Consider the following 17,252-nt stretch of genomic DNA (forward strand, 5'->3'; position numbering starts at 1 on the left):
TGGACTGATATTGGCTATTTGGTGCACAAATCGGTTGAATTTCTCATTCTCACCAATTTGAATAGGGTTCGTCCTTGAGCAAAACAAATATTGTTTGGAAAATTTCATCTCAATCGGATAATAAATGCGACCTGCATTTTGTTTACAAAAATACGTGGACAGGCGGACGGACTGACATGCATAAATCGACTCTAAAAGTATTTCTATGAAGATTCTCAAAAGTAACTATGGGTCTATCTCACTTCCTTCTTCGTGTTACAAACAAATGCACAAAGAAATAATACCCTTACCACTGTGTGGTGTAGGATATAATTATTCAAATTTGTAGTTTTTTTATAATAATCGATATTACATAATGACACTTGAACCCACCCTTTCACCAACGAATTACTGGACCCTTTCAAAGCTTCATAGTAGACACCACCCTGCGAAGTTGTGGTAGACAACCCACGCATATACTGCCGCCTCCAGTGGTTGGGCGCCGGTGCTTCAGGTTCATTTGCAACATATTCCTCTTCAGTCTCCTTCAAGACATGGACATCTGTCAATGGTTTATGCATTTTGTTTGACTTCGATACGAATCACAACTTCTTGTCTTCATCTAAATCGAAGATCCTTTACAAAAAAAGGATCCAGAATAAGAGATTAAATTCTCTAACGCCCGCACACACGAATTGTATTGATCGAGCGATGTTATGCGTAACCCCGTACGTTTGAAACTAAATTTCGAACGATTCCATTTGATGTGAGTTCACATGGCACTTGGTGCTAAAATCACTTTTAGGATTATTTACCAAAACATTTATGAATCTCAGTTTGGAAGAGTAGCGGGAGGTTAAATTCACATAATAATACACAAATAAATTTAAGATGTTTTTCCTTTTATTACGGTTTTTGACTTTATTGACACTTACAATTAGATTGAAAATGTGAGAAATGTTGAAGATATAAAGTAGATCTGTTTGGACGTATGCTTGTCGTTTCATACATACAGATATGTGTAAAAAATATTTACATTTGTTCTGCCGACTGCCATTTAAATAACAATTTCACACTTGATCGCACTTGATGTGAAATTAAACGAGTATCCAATCAGCCGAGATCACGTGAATGTTCTCAGTTATTCTTATTTGTTTTCTTTTTACAAAATCGAAAACAAGGTGCTAGACGAAATTGGCAAAAACATCACGATTTTCAATCACCAGAAATGGGCTGGAAATTTTATTAAAATAAAGGTTATAGCAAGACGTTTAAAAGGTATATGTATGATATAGACTGGAAAATGTCTGAACAACCTGTTACATTGAAAATTTCGCAGAACATTCATGAATTTACTGAATTTAGTGTGCTTGCCACCTAGTACACACCCCCTTTTTATACTCTACAGTACATAATGGTAAGGGTATTATGTCTTTGTGCATTTGTTTGTAACATGAAGAAGGCAGCTAGATAGACCCATAATTACTTTTGAGGATCTTCATAGAATCACTTTATGTGCCGATTTATGCATGTCAGTCCGTCCGCCCGTCTGCCCATGTATTTTTGTGCAGGTCGCATTTATTACCCGATTGCGATGGAGTCTTCTAAACAATATTAGTTTGACCCAAGGACGAACCCTATTGAAATTAGTGAAAATGGGTTAAAATTTAGATTAGGTCCCATATGTATCTACCACCGATTTCGGGTTAATTGTGCGCCAAATGACCCAAATTCAGTCAAGAAGCAAGTACATCAAATTAGATATAGCTATAGCTCCAATATAAGTTTCATTCGATTTGAGGTTTTAATGCACTCCACAAAATTGATATTTTGTAATAGATTACATATGAAGCTCAAAAATAGCTCTGTCAAATTTTATCGAGATCGGATCCGATTCGAATATAGCTGCCATATATATCTTCATCCGATATCAGGTTTATTGTGCACAAAATGGCTAATATCGTTCCTAGAAGCAAACACATCAAATTTGCCGGAAATCGGTCCCATATATATGTTTCATCCGATTTTGTGTTTAACACAAACACTCCGATATTGTTCACAATATATGTAATATCGGCCCAAATTGGATAGATTTTTTTATATTTAACCGAATTTTTCCATTTGATGAAACTCGGTCCGTTATATCTATTACTCTAATCAATATTTATACCCTACACCACAAGGTGGTCAGGATATTATGTCTTTGTGCATTTGTTTGTAACAGGCAAAAGGAAACGAGCCCTACCCATAGTTCCTTTTGATGATCTGCATAGAATCACTTTCTGAGTTGGTTTTTGCATGTCAGTCCGACTGTCCGTCTGTCCATGTATTCTTGTGAACAAAATGCAGGTCGCATTTAGTATCCGATTGAGATGAAATTTTCCAAACAACATTTGTTTGGCCCAAGGACGAACCCTATTGAAATTGGAGATAATCGTTAAAAAAATTAGATATAACTCCCATATATATCTTCGTCCGATATGCCTTTTATTGTGCACCAAACGTGTAATATCAGCCCGAATAGTATGGAATTTTGCACATACAACCAAATTAGGTCTGCAAAAATATGCCAAGTTTGATCTAAATCGGTCCAGATATAGCTATAGCTCCCACATATATTGTTCATCCGATTTGTTATTTTTGTCCTCCGCAGTATATAGTGGTGTGGGGTATGCTTTTACATTACAACTTATATGATCTAGATTTTAAATTTTTATATCCTAAGCCATATGGCTACAGAGGATATATCATTTAATACGACCAAAACGTACCTCATGGAAATAACTGTGATAAACCACAGGTCTCTTTGGACCAAATCCGTTTCAGGATGTCTGAACTCGATCTAGGGGTGTTCACCCGGCGGTCTGTCTGTCTTGCTGTTGCACACGATAAAACACAAAACTAAAATTTTAATAGAAAATAATTGATTTAGTAGAAAGAGAAAAGATCATTCCATTTTGTGCAACCTCTGTTAATCCCAATATTATTTTCAGTGCTAGGTCAGCTGCGAAAATGGACAATATAGGTCCACTTCATCGAGTACCTTTCCCAGAACGGATCAAAATTTTGAATAGCCACCAAGCTTGTAATATGTGAATATCCCAATCTTTTTAAACTTATATATATACAGATATATCTATAAATATAATATGCGACACAAGTCAGCAATTTTCTTCAAATTTCGTGTATCTCAATATTTCTGTCCCTCTGGTTAAACTTTTAATGAACAATTAGTCCAATAGAATTGAAAACAAGAAAACAAGCTGTAAGTTCAGCCGGGCTGAACTTTGAATACCCTCGACCATTTGGTACAAATTTGACAATTTTCAAAAAATAAAATCCGTTAAAAATTTTCTTAAAATCTTAAAAATGTCGAAAGTAGCCATATATTAGGGTCTATACGACGACGTGGACCTGCATAGGCAACTTTTATCATAAGCTATTACAATATTCAAATGCGAAACTTGAAAAAATCTGTTTATACTGTAGCTAAAATCATCAAAATACAGAATATAGGGAGGTACCATGGGAGTATAAAACGTGGTCCTGCATAGACAATTTTCTGTCATAGGCTGTAGTATTCATTACGAACTTCAAATACCAAATTCGAAATAGTTCCGGTAAATAATGTCGCTAAAATCTTGAAAATTCCGAATATCGGGGGTACCGTTATATAGGGGCTATACGAAGACGTGGACCTACATGGGCCATTTTCTGTTTTATGCTGTAGTATCTATTACGAACTTTAAATATTGATTTTGAAACAATTCCGGTAAAAATGTCGCTAGAATCATCAAAATACCGCATATCGGGAGGTACCGTTCTGTCTTAGGCTGTAGTATCCATTACGAACTTCAAAATCAAAATTTCCGTAAATAAAGTCGCTAATATCATCAAAATACCGAATATGAGGAGTACCATTATAAGGGGGCTATATGAAGTCGTGGACCTGCACAGACAATTATCTGTCTTAGGCTGTAGTATCCATTACGAACTTCAAATACCAATTTTGAAATAATTCCGATAAATAAATTAATAATTTCAATACCAAAAGACCTGCAGACATAATACACATTTTAGTAAATTTGTATCAACTTACTTCATTTCGTTCGGACGCTAAAGTGTTTTCCACAGACGGACGGACATTGCTAAATCGACATAGAATTTTATGCTAATCAAGAATATATATACTAAATACTAAAATGTATATTTCGAGGTGTTACAAACGGAATGACAAACTTAATATATCATCATAGTATGGAGGGTATAACAAGTAAAAAGTATCGGTCGGTTTTTCTGACATATGTATACCCTCAGTCAATATTCGATTATTTAAAAATATTTTGACTTCTGTTATGATTACTCAAACTCTTGACCCTCTATTAAGTGGGCTTTGAAAGAATGGGCCAATATTGTCCATTTTGTATCGGACATTAATAAATATGATATAAATATTGCGACGTGCCAGGTTTGGACTATATTGGTAACTTCCTTCACTTTAGGTGAGATATGTGATAATTTTTAGAAAATGTTAACATGTGCGTGAGGTACCAGATATAGTCGACCGAAGTATTCCATTTTCATACTTCATCTAATACAGATAAAAATATTGGTATGGGCAAAATTACAAGAAAATCGAAAATACATATATATCCAATTTGATGCGAAATCATAAATTCCGATAAATTCCATATTCATACCAGGTTTCTGGTAGAGAGACATATATTTAGATATAGCAAGTTGTAAAGAATCGCTGACCTGTTTCACAAGTTATGACAGGTAAAAGTATTACAGTTGTGACTCTTTGTAGATGAGGTACCAGAAGGGGTTAACAGATATATAGGACCTTATACTTATTTCGGATTTTATAAACGTTTTGGTTATTCAAAACTTTGACCCTTTGTGGGGGAGGTACCGAAAGGAATAGTCCGATCTATACCGTCTTTATAACAGATCATATGTTGATCGAAATATTGAGCTGTGTCAAATCTAAATGGAATCAGATGTTAATTTCGCGTTTTATGAGCTTAATGTATATTCAAAATTGCGAACTTTTTGGGGGGGTAGGTACCAGAAGGAGTAGACCCTTTCAGAATCTCCCCCATTAAGGGTCAAAAGCTTGAATAATCATAACACTTCTCAATATCAACTGTGGACTTGTTATTCTAGCAATAAAAATGCCAAAATATTTAGTACTTTTTGTGAATCTTCTATAATTGTACAATATTTCGTAACGTTTGTAGAACGTAGAAAAAATGCAAAGGTGAAGTCTTTCCACACTATGGCCCACTACAACCAATCCATGGGCAAAACTTTAAAATTCTAGCTTGAACCTTTCATCCAATTTAAATTTTTAAATTTTTTAAATTTTAAATTTCGATGCCAACTTCAAAAACTTGATTCCATCCAGGCACAACTTTTTTACAAAATTTAGAATAATTTCATCCTAGAAAGAAATAGTGATCTCAATATTTGAATTCTAGCTTCTACCGTACGCAAATTCTCCGGAATAGCATTCAGTTCCCTTTTTAAACCTTTATTGGGAGTTTGTAGCTTCTTCTCGCCCTTCACACAAACAGAAAGGCTTACTCCAAATTTCAGAAACCTCTCATCACACGATCGCTAAATACATCCTTACAATTTAAAACTTCAAAAAATGAGGCCGTCGCGTACTTCTGCACACTAACGTTGCTTACTTCAGGATTCGTTAAATACAGCTTTTATTATATTCGAATTTTCAAATACTGGACTTTATTTCACAGCTACACATTGTCTAAGCTTTTTAAAATGGAGATTCTCAAGGGCATATCTTCTTTTTAAATGTTTATCATCAATACATTTGCAGACACTACACACACAAAAAATTCCAAAATCACTAAAAACATTTTATTTCACAATCTTCACTTACCTGCAACTCGTTTGCCTTGTGAACGGCTTTCCATTGTGCATTGTCAGGCCATAGTAGGTGGTGGGACGATTTGGAATGATTGTTATTGGATACGAATGAGGATTCGAGAGCACACTATCCAATGAATCTGGCTCTGGATCAATTGACACCGATTTGGTGAATTTCTTTGGATCGGCCAGCGGTTCCATTACAGATTTATCTGATTCCGGTGAAGTCTGATTACCATCGTCGGATGTTGAATAGCTGTTCATTAAATTGCATCTTAAACGTGAAATCATTTTTCTGATATTTACACAAGATATTGACTTTAGGTGAAAATAATCTGAAGAAAAGAAGAAGAATACACGACATTCGGTTAGCTTAATGAGTTGGTAAACAATTTAACACAAATGCAATGTTTGTATTTAACGTATTTTCATTGCAATCGAGAACATTTTCACAGTTAAATACAATTGTGTGAAGTTTTTTTGTTTTTTTTTTTTTTTTCTTTTTTTGAAGTGTTTGACTTAAAGACGTCATATCATATATAAAATCATCGCCATTGAATAGAATCTGTAGACTACTTGAGATAAAAATTACAAAATATATGATAAGAAGCAGGTTTCTTTCTAAAAGTGGAAGATGTCATAATGACTGAAGGGGAAAAAAATAATTCACACAATCTTTATTTAACTTGAAAGTCGTTACAGGAAACTAGTTAAAACCAGTACAAATATTTAGGCTATACGGAAATAAAATGATATTTTATAATACAAAACAAAACAGAGCACCAACTCCAAAATTACTATGTTTCAAGTATACAGAAGAATCTGTCCCTTTGATATAAGTTATACTGATAATGACTTCATTAAAATAGGGAAACAGTTTATAACATAGCCAATATGCAAGATATACATGTACAATTGTAAAAGATGAGCGATTGATAGCCTCATTAAAGCCCAGAAGAAACAGAAAGGCCTGGAATTTGAAAATAAACTGATAAGATGGAGTTTTTTGAATTTCTTACAAAAAGGCACACAAAAATTTACTAAGGTACATCAGACAGACGGGCCCTTTAGACTGAACGTATAAACAGTTACCAAACAAGTAAAAAAGCTGTACTAAGTTAACTTTTAATACCCTCCACCATTTGCAACGAATTTGGCAATTAAAAATATCAATAAAAACCGTTAAAAATTCTGTTAGAATATGAAAAATACGGAATGTAGCCGTTATATAAGGGTCTATACTACGACGTGGACCTGCATAGGCAACTTTTGTCATAATCTATATATATAAAAGAAAGTTGTGTTAGTTACTACGCTTATAACTTAAGAACCGCTGGACTAATTTTAACGATTCATACAAATTCGGAATTGTCTCCTCTCCGAAAAGGATAATATCCAAAAAAATCGCGTAAAAATGTGTTATATTAACATTTTCATTTTGACTTTTGAAATGTACAATAGTAATGTTTTATTTGCATAATGTTTTTCCATTTTGACTTACTTTTTTCTAATGTACATTTGTAGTGTTTTTTTTATTTTTTTATTTTTTTTTTTTGAATTCAAATATTAATACCAATTTATTTAATTGACTTGATTTCTTGAGAAATGAAATTGATGTCGAGTTACATGGAAGTGTAGTACCGAATTATGTGGTGGCGAAACGGAATAGATGATGTCGAAATAATTTAATGGAATCGAATTTTAAAATAGAAGTACATTCTATTGACAAACTATATAAGGATCTTTAAACATTTTCTGTAAAAAATCAGCGAACAAGTTGAAGATTTTTTCAATGTGTTATTCTTCTTTTGTCAATTTTTTTTTCAATTTGTATTATCTAATTGAATTCAGTAAATTTTTTGTGAACAAAATAAAGAATAATTTTTCACTATATACAAATTTTCACCAAAAAATTAAATAAGTGGGAAATACGATGTTAACTGACATCTACCTTTCAACTCCAGGGCCGACATCGTGGTTCAGCTGGAAGATGCGAACACATTTGAACAAACGAAAATTACCGAAAAACCCTAATGGGGCTCATTTCAAAGCGTGGAACTACTTCTTTCCTGTCTCAATAATCCGTCCAATGTACAATCAGAAAAATACCAAATATAAAGGGTGGAAAATAGTAGAGCGAATGGGACTCTTAGTAAGAAAAGAATTTCTATCCTTCCAGAAATTCTTCCCAAACATTCGAGATACCTTTAATCGCTTTTGCAGGTCATGATATCGATCATAACTCACGGATAAGGGTACAACCCGATTTCATATTTATATAACCATCGTATGATTTAAGTTTTTTTGGTGTCTTGGTCACTTTTTTAATATTTTGGACATTATTTGGCATATTTGTTTCTAAGGAGGTAGAAAACCTCTTCGCATAAAGTTTGAAATTTTCAGAGTAGGGCCCATTTTGGTTTTGACCATATTCATTAATTGATTTGGCTAAAAATTGTATTTATGCTACCCTGGGGTAGGGAACCATCATACAGATAATTGCCACACAGGAATTTATTTAAGTAAAGTCCCTACATTGGAGTATCTCCAAGTCCACTTTCACATCTAATTGGTGGTCAGAAAAGAAAATTTTGTTTTTTTATTGAATTTGTAACCCCCAAGAGAATATTGGTTGGGCCACGTTTTGTTATAACCCTTATATAAATGTATCCCTGATTTCAGCTGTGACCGTGGTCTTGGCCACGTTTTTCAACTGATTTGGCCATTATTTGCTGTATTTAGGCTACTTTGTGAGTAGAGAACCGTCTTACAGAAAAATGTCAACATACGTAAATATTTTGGTACAGTCCCCATATAGTCCCCAGGCCCGCCGATCTATAGTGATGTTTACCGATTGGCGGACAACAACGCGGGTATTGTTTAATCGTCATTGAATTTTACTATGAACAAGAACATAGACTTTTTGGGGACTCTAATGCGCAATTTGAGGTGCTATGGTAATGGGTGTAAAAGCGTAATTAACTTTGACTATTCAGAAATTATTTTGATTAGTCGAATCAATATTTATATTAAAATTTGTTCACCTTTATAAGCTAGATTTGTGACAAATCCGAGGAGAAATGTGACAAAAATCGTCAAAATAACGAATTTCGAGAGGTACCGTTATATGGGGACTATACCAAAACGTGGACCATTTTCAATACCAACCATCCTATACACAGTACAAATTGTTCTGTTAAATTTTGAAGCTCTACGTTAAATAATGTGGGCTGTATCGTAATTTAAATAAACAGACATACAGACGGAGTCTATGACGAACATTTAGGGATGTTACAAACGGAATGAAAAAGTTAATATACCCTCCTTTCCAAGGTGGGGGATATAATAAGCATTAAAGACTAAAATTACGGGCCGGCAACGCGGACCGGGCCAGCTAGTCCATTATAATATTCAAATGCGAAACTTGAAAAAAATTCGGCGTATAATGCAGCTAAGATCATAAAGATACCGAATATAGGGAGATACCATTATATGAGGGCTATAGGAAGACGGGGGCCTACACAGACAATTTTCTGTCTTAGGCTGTAGTAACCATTACGAACCTCAAATGCTAAATTTGAAACAATTCCGGTGAATAATGGCGCTAAAATCATAAAAATACCGAATATCGGGAGTACCGTTATACGGAGGCTATACGAAGACGTGGACTTGCACAGACAATTTTCTGTCTTAGGCTGTAGTAACCATTACGAACCTCAAATACCAAATTTGAAACAATTCCAGTGAATAATGGCGCTAAAATCAACAAAATTCCGAATTTCGGTGGTTTTCTGTCTTAGGCTGTAGTATCCATTGCGAACTTCCAAAAACAAATTTGAAACATTTCCGGTGAAAAATGTCGCTAAAATCATCAAAATACCGAATATCGGGAGGTACCGTTTTATGGGGGCTATACCAAAACGTGGACCTACATGGCCCATTTTCAATACCAAAAGTCTTGCGGTCATAATATATATTTAAGTAAAATCTTATCAATCTACTTCATTTCGTTCAGAAGCTAGAGTGATTTCCACAGACTGATAGATGGAAAGACTGACGGACATCGCATCGACATTTCCTGATTTTTCAGTTGCTCTATTAGCCACAATTACGAACCAATGTGGAGTTAGAGTTTAGGACTGGGGAGAATTCTACAAATTTGGGCAGCCATCGGACAATATTTAGTGGGTAAAATAGAACCTTACTTTTATATAAGGAAATAAGAAAATTCCCACTAAACCGCGAATGTTTTTAATCCCAGCCAAATCACAAGAAGCCAAGAAATCGGATATATAGCAAAATAGGTACAATATAAATGTAAAAGAATAAATCTTATTTATTCTGCTTATAAGTGAAGAACTGCTGGGCCAATTTTCACAATTCCCATCAATAAGGAATGGTCTCTTGCCAGAAACGAATAAAATCTAAGAAAATCGCGGGTAAAAAAAAATGAATATCTTTTGTTCCATTTTTTAAAATTTTTGTCAAATTTTTTATCGCATGCGATTTTTTAAATTTGCCTTACAATTTTGAATGTTTAATTAAATGTTTTTAATTTTGTAGTCGCTCTATAGGCCAAAATTGAAAATAAATCGACATGGAAATTCGCATCAGAAGAGAGTTAAGGACAGGGACATTATTTTTGACATGATTTCAAAAGCGAAATCTTCCAAAATGGATTTGGACATATTGTAGTGTAGGGTATCACATGGTCGGTCCCACATGACTATAGCCTTTGCTTACTTGTTTTTCAATACCGTTTTGGTCAAGGATGTAAAATTTTCCCCAACCTATGCCAATGAATATAGGTAGTTATCCCACTTCAAACTTCTTAATGCCATATACATTAGCACTCTAGTTCTGCTAAAAGAGAACACAACCTTTTACCTAGTTATAGACGAATAAAAACTACTCTAAGTACCGTCATTAGTACGGCAATCAATAAAGAATTATCTCACGTACAGCTAAAGTCGTGGACGCAATGAAAAAAAAAAATGAAATGAAAATGCAAATAAGTTTTATTGATTTATTATGGAATTACAGAACAAATACTGAATACGAGTATAGGAACGTGTGTACCGATCATTTTTTTTTCGTTTTGTTTCCCTCTATGTGAATGAAATATAGGGTATTGCAATGCAAACTATATTCATTTGAATCAATCCAACTTTGTGTGACATGTGTTGAGGCGTGTAAATACCGGTATAAAACAACAGCAACAACAAAAAAAAAAGAAAAAACAAATGCAAAACCTATTTCCTAAATGGAGAGGCGATTTTAATTGAATAAAATTATTTGAATATTCCATGAGTATTTATGAACATGGTCAGTATTATGCGACATATATAATGACTATAAATTTAGATTTTGTATTACATACAAAAAAATTTCAAACTTTACTTTTGTCCCCTACACCAACGATAGACGTCTGTATGTAATCGTAGTTTGGTATGAACCTCCTCCATATAATATTTCAATTAGTAAAGATGTAAATCAAATAGATATCAATATCTGGGGTTTGCGCGAAAAAAATAATTCAAAAGAACCATTCGATCTATTTTCGGGCACTCGACCTGAATTTTTATTTAACGTTTTATTTATGTATGTTGAGTTATTCCTAAAACATACAAAATAAGTACTTACATTTCTCATTACCCAGAAACGTGTAACGTTGCACAGAGGGGTGAAATCACAAAACACGGAGATTAATTGAAATATGAAATTCGTCTTTTGGAATAAATGTTTTTAAACTGTTATAGAACACTAAATTCTACTTCAGTACCGAAAATTTCAAAGTCATACGTTGTATAGTTCTTCAATACAAAAAATCAGGAAGTAACGCTATGTGTGGGCCTTACCGAAACGTGGGCCGATAAGTCCCATTTTCAATGCCAAACATATTAGAGGTAATTTGAATGTCTGAGCAGAATTTCAAATTAATATCAACAATGGACAACTTAAAAAATTAACATAAAATTTAAAAACAAAATTTCCAGAGAACTACCCTTGTAAGCCATCATCCACACCAAATATGCCTGATGAGCCGCTTAACCAACGGCGAAACGCGTCGCATAGTGGTGAGTGTGTGATAGTGTGTATCTGGCTTTCCTTTTCACTGCAAATTTCAGATCATTAAGCTCGTCTCGAAAGAGAAAACAAACACATAAATCATAAAACATATGATCTTCGCCTTAACAAGGCAAAACTCAAAATAAATTTCTTTTATATATATTTGTCGACTTTTAGTGGCCAAAAAAATACTTCTTATTTGGGAAAATCATTATAGAATAACAAATGTTTATCCTGTGTTAAATATAGTTAGCCGAAGTGCATGTGCTTCGGCAAAACTCTGGATCATCAGGCATAGTGAATGCTATTTTAATGGCTAGACCAAGATTAATTTTGGAAAGTTCCACTTTTGTAGATTAGAACCCTAAGACGAAATATAAATTTTAGACCCTTCAAAGTATATATATTCTTTATTAGCATAAAATTATCTATGTCGATTTAGCGATGTCCGTATGTCGGTCCGTCTGTCCGTGGAAATCAATATAGCTTCCTAACGAAATTAAGTAGCCCTCATATAACGGTACCTCCCAATATTCTGTATTTTGTTATTATTGTTATTATTCACCGGAATTGTTTCAAATTTAGTATTTGAAGTTCGAAATGGATACTACAGCCTAAGACAGAAAATTGTCTGTGCAGATCCACGTCTTCGTATAGCCCCCATATACGGCACCTCCTAATATTCGGTATTTTGATGATTTTAGCGACACTATTCACCGGAATTGTTTCAAATTTGGTATTTGAAGTTCGAAAGACAGAAAATTGTTTGTGCAGGTCCACGTCTTCGTATAGCCCCCATATAACGGTACCTCCCAATATTCGGTATTTTGATGATTTTAGCGTCATTATTTACAAGAATTGTTTCAAACTACGTATTTAGAGTTCGTGATGGGAACTACAGTCTGTGACAGATATTTTTTATGCAGGTCCAGGTCTTCGTATAGGCCCCATATATCAGTACCTCCCTATGTTCGGTATTTTGACGATTTCAGGTACAATACCCACCGAAATTGTTTGAGATGTGGTATTTGAAGATCGTAATGGATGCTACAGCATGTGACAGAAAATTGTCTATGCAGGTCCAGGTCTTCGCACAGCTTCGATATAACGGTACCTCCCTATATACGATATTTTGCTGAATTTAGCTACGTTATTCACCGTTTATTTCAAGTTTCGAATTTGAATATGGTAATGGCTTATGACAAACAATGCCTATGTAGGCCCACGTCGTATTGACCCCAATATAACGGCTATATTTGGTATTTTTTTTAAAACTTTAACAGAATGCTTTAAGGGTTTCATTTTTTGAAAATTAAAAATTTCGTTCCAAATGGTGGAGGGTATTCAAAGTTCGGCCCGGCCGAACATACTGCTTTTTAACTTGTTATTTTTTTGGAAATATGTCATGGATATATGGTTGTTATTACGAGTAATTCTGGAAGTTATTGAAAAATTTACGAAAAATATTTTCAAACGATTCTGTCTAGATACATTGAATGAGATGGACAGTGGATACTAAAATACCCAATAGATATATACCAAATAAATCATAACTCCTTTCTATATTATAAATTTTATTGATTCCTTAAAAAGGGCGATTTTTAGAAGGTATAGGAAGTTATTGTAAAAAAAAAACAGTGAGAAAATATCAAAAGTCCAGCGAGGCCTTCTATATGATACCCTACAGCACTATGCGTGTTTTATATTGGACCTAATTTGCCCAATGGTATAATTCGGTTGTATATGAAAAAATCTATTCAATTTGTCTGATATTACACATATGGTGAGTAATAACCGTAAAATCGAATGAAGATGTATATCGAAGCTATATAAAAATCTGAACCGATCTCGATAAAATTTGGTAGAGGTATATTCGAGCAGTATCTGATATTTGGTACCAAAGATAATTGTACATATTACGAAGTCCTTCACATTCGTAATATGTACAATTATCTTTGGTCCAATCCCAATTCGGATGAAACATATATATGGGAGCTATATCTATATCTGAACCGATTTTCACCAAATTTGAAGAACTTGTTTCTATGATTAATTCAGTCGGAATTGCCATAATTTAGTCCATTTGGGCTTATATTAGCAAATTGGTGCATAATAAACATGATATCGGATAATGACATAGAAATTTGACAGAGGTATTTTTGAACTCCATAAGTTTTCTGGTACCAAATATCATTATTGTGGGGTGCGTATAACGCATGTGAGGGACTTAAACCCCCAATTCTGATCAATCAAATATATGGGTAACTGTAGCTATATCTGAACCAATTTTCTCCCAGATGTACTTGCTTCTGGACTGAATTCGGTCGGATGTGGCAGAATTCAGGTCATTTGGGCTGATATTTTTAGTGATTTAGATATATATGGGATCTATATCTAAATATGAACCGATTCTCACCAATTTCAATAGGGTTCGTCCTTGGGCCAAAGAAATATTGTTTGGAAAATTTTATCTCAATCGGATAATAAATGCCACCTGAAATTTGTTCACAAGAATACGTGGACTTACGGACTGACTTACATGCATAAATCGACTCAGAAACTGATTCTATGAAGATCGTCAAAGTAACTATGGTTCTATCTCGCTTCCTTGTCAATGTTCCAAAAAAATGCACAAAGTCATAGTGCCTTTACCACTATGTGGTGAAGGGTATAAAAACCTATTATTTTTGGATATGATCAGAAAATATTTAAGAGATGAAATGAACCATAAACTAAAGCGAAGTAACGAATCCCTTAAGATAGTGAAATGCATTATTGGATTATTAAAAAAATATACGAATTACTGAGATTTATTCTCTAATTTTCGATTTGCAGGGTTTTGAAGTAATTTGTTCATTTCCTATTTAAAAGTATGATCGGATTTTGGACAATTGCCTAGAAACTTTACCATAAATTGTAAATTGTACGGATTTCAGGACAATTGCCTAGAAACTTTACCATAAATTGTACTGTTGTAGAGTATCACAGGGTTGGTCCCTCCCGACTGTAGCCTTTGCTTACTTGTTTAAAATCAAAATCACCATTGTCAACTGTATTACAATATTTTCTTTCTTTGGACGTCAATCTGTCTGCCAAATTTGTCTGAAATGATTTCAGACACGGATATAGGTAATAAAAATCTGTATATGTAGTCTTATGCCAGTATTAAATGTACAGAACAATAGCAAATATAAAAAAGATCTGCATTAATTATTCAATATATTTAAACAAAAAACTTATATTGAATATTAATTAGATAAAACCCAACTTGATCGATTACAAAACAATAGTTATGAAAAATAACACTATTTGCAAATGAACTTACATCAACGTTTAACACTTGGAAGGCGTTCCAATATTCACATTCACACACAAACACACCCAGAAAAACTGGATTCGAACAATGTTTAAAAGCAATAAAATTAACACATATTTTAGCACTTTCCAGGCGATAATTATGATTGATGGACAATGGGCGGGTGACTTAAGGTACAGCCAAGATTTGTCAAAATAAAACCGCTCAAATAATTATTAATTCACACATCTTTACGCGCTTCGCTTAAGAACTGATTACTATTTGGATATTTAATCAACACATTTGGTATTCAATATTTCTGGTTTTCCAAAAGTTCACTGCTAGACGTTTTTATTCGATTGGTTATTTTCTTTTCAAATTGGGGAAGTGCATTCGATTTTCTTCCGTTCTGTTCTGTTCGAGCGCGTGTTTTGTTTCTTTTCTGTTTTAACGGTCGAGTGTTGCATTTGAAACTGAATTCCAGCAGTGACAGATCACTTTTATTACACTTTTGTTTTTGTGTGAACGGGTAACTGCTATTTGATGTTCGGCCACCCGTTTTGCGAGAGTGTGGCTATGTCAATGAAGTGATCCCCCCAAACAGCCACAGACGTTGAACAGACAAAGAGAAAACAAGACTCAATTATAACTAATCAACACATGTAAAATAGGAGGTGCACTCGATAATTGCAGTTAATGAGATTTGGAGAAGGAAATATTTTTAGCCTTCGAAGTTCAAATATTGAAAATAAATAATTATGGAATATATGCTTTTAAATATACATTAAATTATTAAAAACAAATAAAAAGTTCGGCCAGGACAAACTTTGAATACCCTCCACCAATCGGAACAAATTTGGTAAATAAAAAAAAGAAAATCTGTTAAAATCTTAAAAATATGAAGACATGGACCTATATGGTCCATTTTCTTTCTTAGGCTGTGGTATTCATTGAGAACTTCAAATACCAAATTTGAAACAATTCCGGTAAATAATGTCGCTTAAATAATCAAAATACCGAATATCGGGGGGTATGGGGCTATACCATGGTAGAAGAATACAGGTAGTCGCATCGAAACAGCTGCTGGGACAATAAACTGTCAAACTGATTTTAGAATTAAAAATATTAAATGAAAATTTTTGAAATTTATAAGAGCTGTTGAAAAATGCGTATTATAACAACCTCCGATTTGCGTCGTATACGGAAACATTTAAAAATTTACTTATTTAAAAAAAAATTGCCGCTAAATTCATCAAAATACCGAATATCGGAGGTACCGCTATATGGGGGCTATACGAAGACATTGAACCTACATGGCCCATTTCCTGTGTTATGCGGTAATATCTATTATGAATTTCAAAAACCAAATTTCAAAGAATTCCGATGAATAATGTCGGTCAAATCAACAAAGTACCGAATTTCGGGAGGTGCCGTTATATGGGGCCTATACGAAGACGTGGACCTACATGATCCATTTTCTGTCTTAGGCTGTAGTATTAATTGCGAACTCGGCCGATCGCCTTAGTCGACTTTTATATGGCCTCTTCGGATTAGAAAGAGCCTTACCAGTCGCAAATTTTTCGTATAAACGCTTAATGATGTTTTTAGAAGGCGCACTTCTCACATTTTTTAATGTTTTAAAAGCACGTTGAGTTTTCACAATTGACTTCTTCAGTTGAATGTAAATTTCACCTATTTCAGAGCGCTCGCGTGGCGTGTATTGGTTCATGCTAAAAATCTGCTTGGACTGACGCTTCAAACGCGGTATATCATTAAGCGATGTGACATCTCTGTCAAAATTTATGGTGTTGCCAGATGGGTCCGTCGAATATGGGCAACCCTGTATTATAAACAATTACTGTCTTTAAAAATAACTATTTCACATCATATACACTCTCTGAAGACAATGCGGGGACATCAATAACAATGGCATGACTTAACCGCAGGGAGGCATTTTCAACACTTCGTTAGAGGAAGTTTGCAATTACAGAGCAAGGACTTTTCAACTGATCAA

General features: G+C 34.0%; 1 protein-coding gene across 5 annotated transcripts in view; it reads right to left on the minus strand.

Annotated features, from left to right (window-relative positions):
• LOC131800340 (G protein-activated inward rectifier potassium channel 3-like) overlaps positions 1–15,817 on the minus strand; it is a 34,834-nt gene extending 19,017 nt beyond the window's left edge. For 2 of the 5 annotated variants that reach the window (XM_059126503.1, XM_059126502.1), the window contains exons 1-2: positions 15,269–15,817; positions 5,888–6,209 (exon numbers count right to left, since the gene is read on the minus strand). In XM_059126503.1, the coding sequence (XP_058982486.1) occupies positions 5,888–6,165 (278 nt within the window). In that variant the 5' untranslated portion in view covers positions 6,166–6,209; positions 15,269–15,817. Of the gene's footprint in view, positions 1–372; positions 719–5,887; positions 6,210–15,268 lie in introns of those variants that run through there. The other 3 variants (XM_059126504.1, XM_059126505.1, XM_059126506.1) reach the window with 3 other exon arrangements.
• Positions 15,818–17,252: the final 1,435 nt, after the last annotated feature.

Source organism: Musca domestica, unplaced genomic scaffold, assembly GCF_030504385.1.
Source record: "Musca domestica strain aabys unplaced genomic scaffold, Musca_domestica.polishedcontigs.V.1.1 39, whole genome shotgun sequence".
Lineage (NCBI taxonomy): Eukaryota > Metazoa > Arthropoda > Insecta > Diptera > Muscidae > Musca > Musca domestica.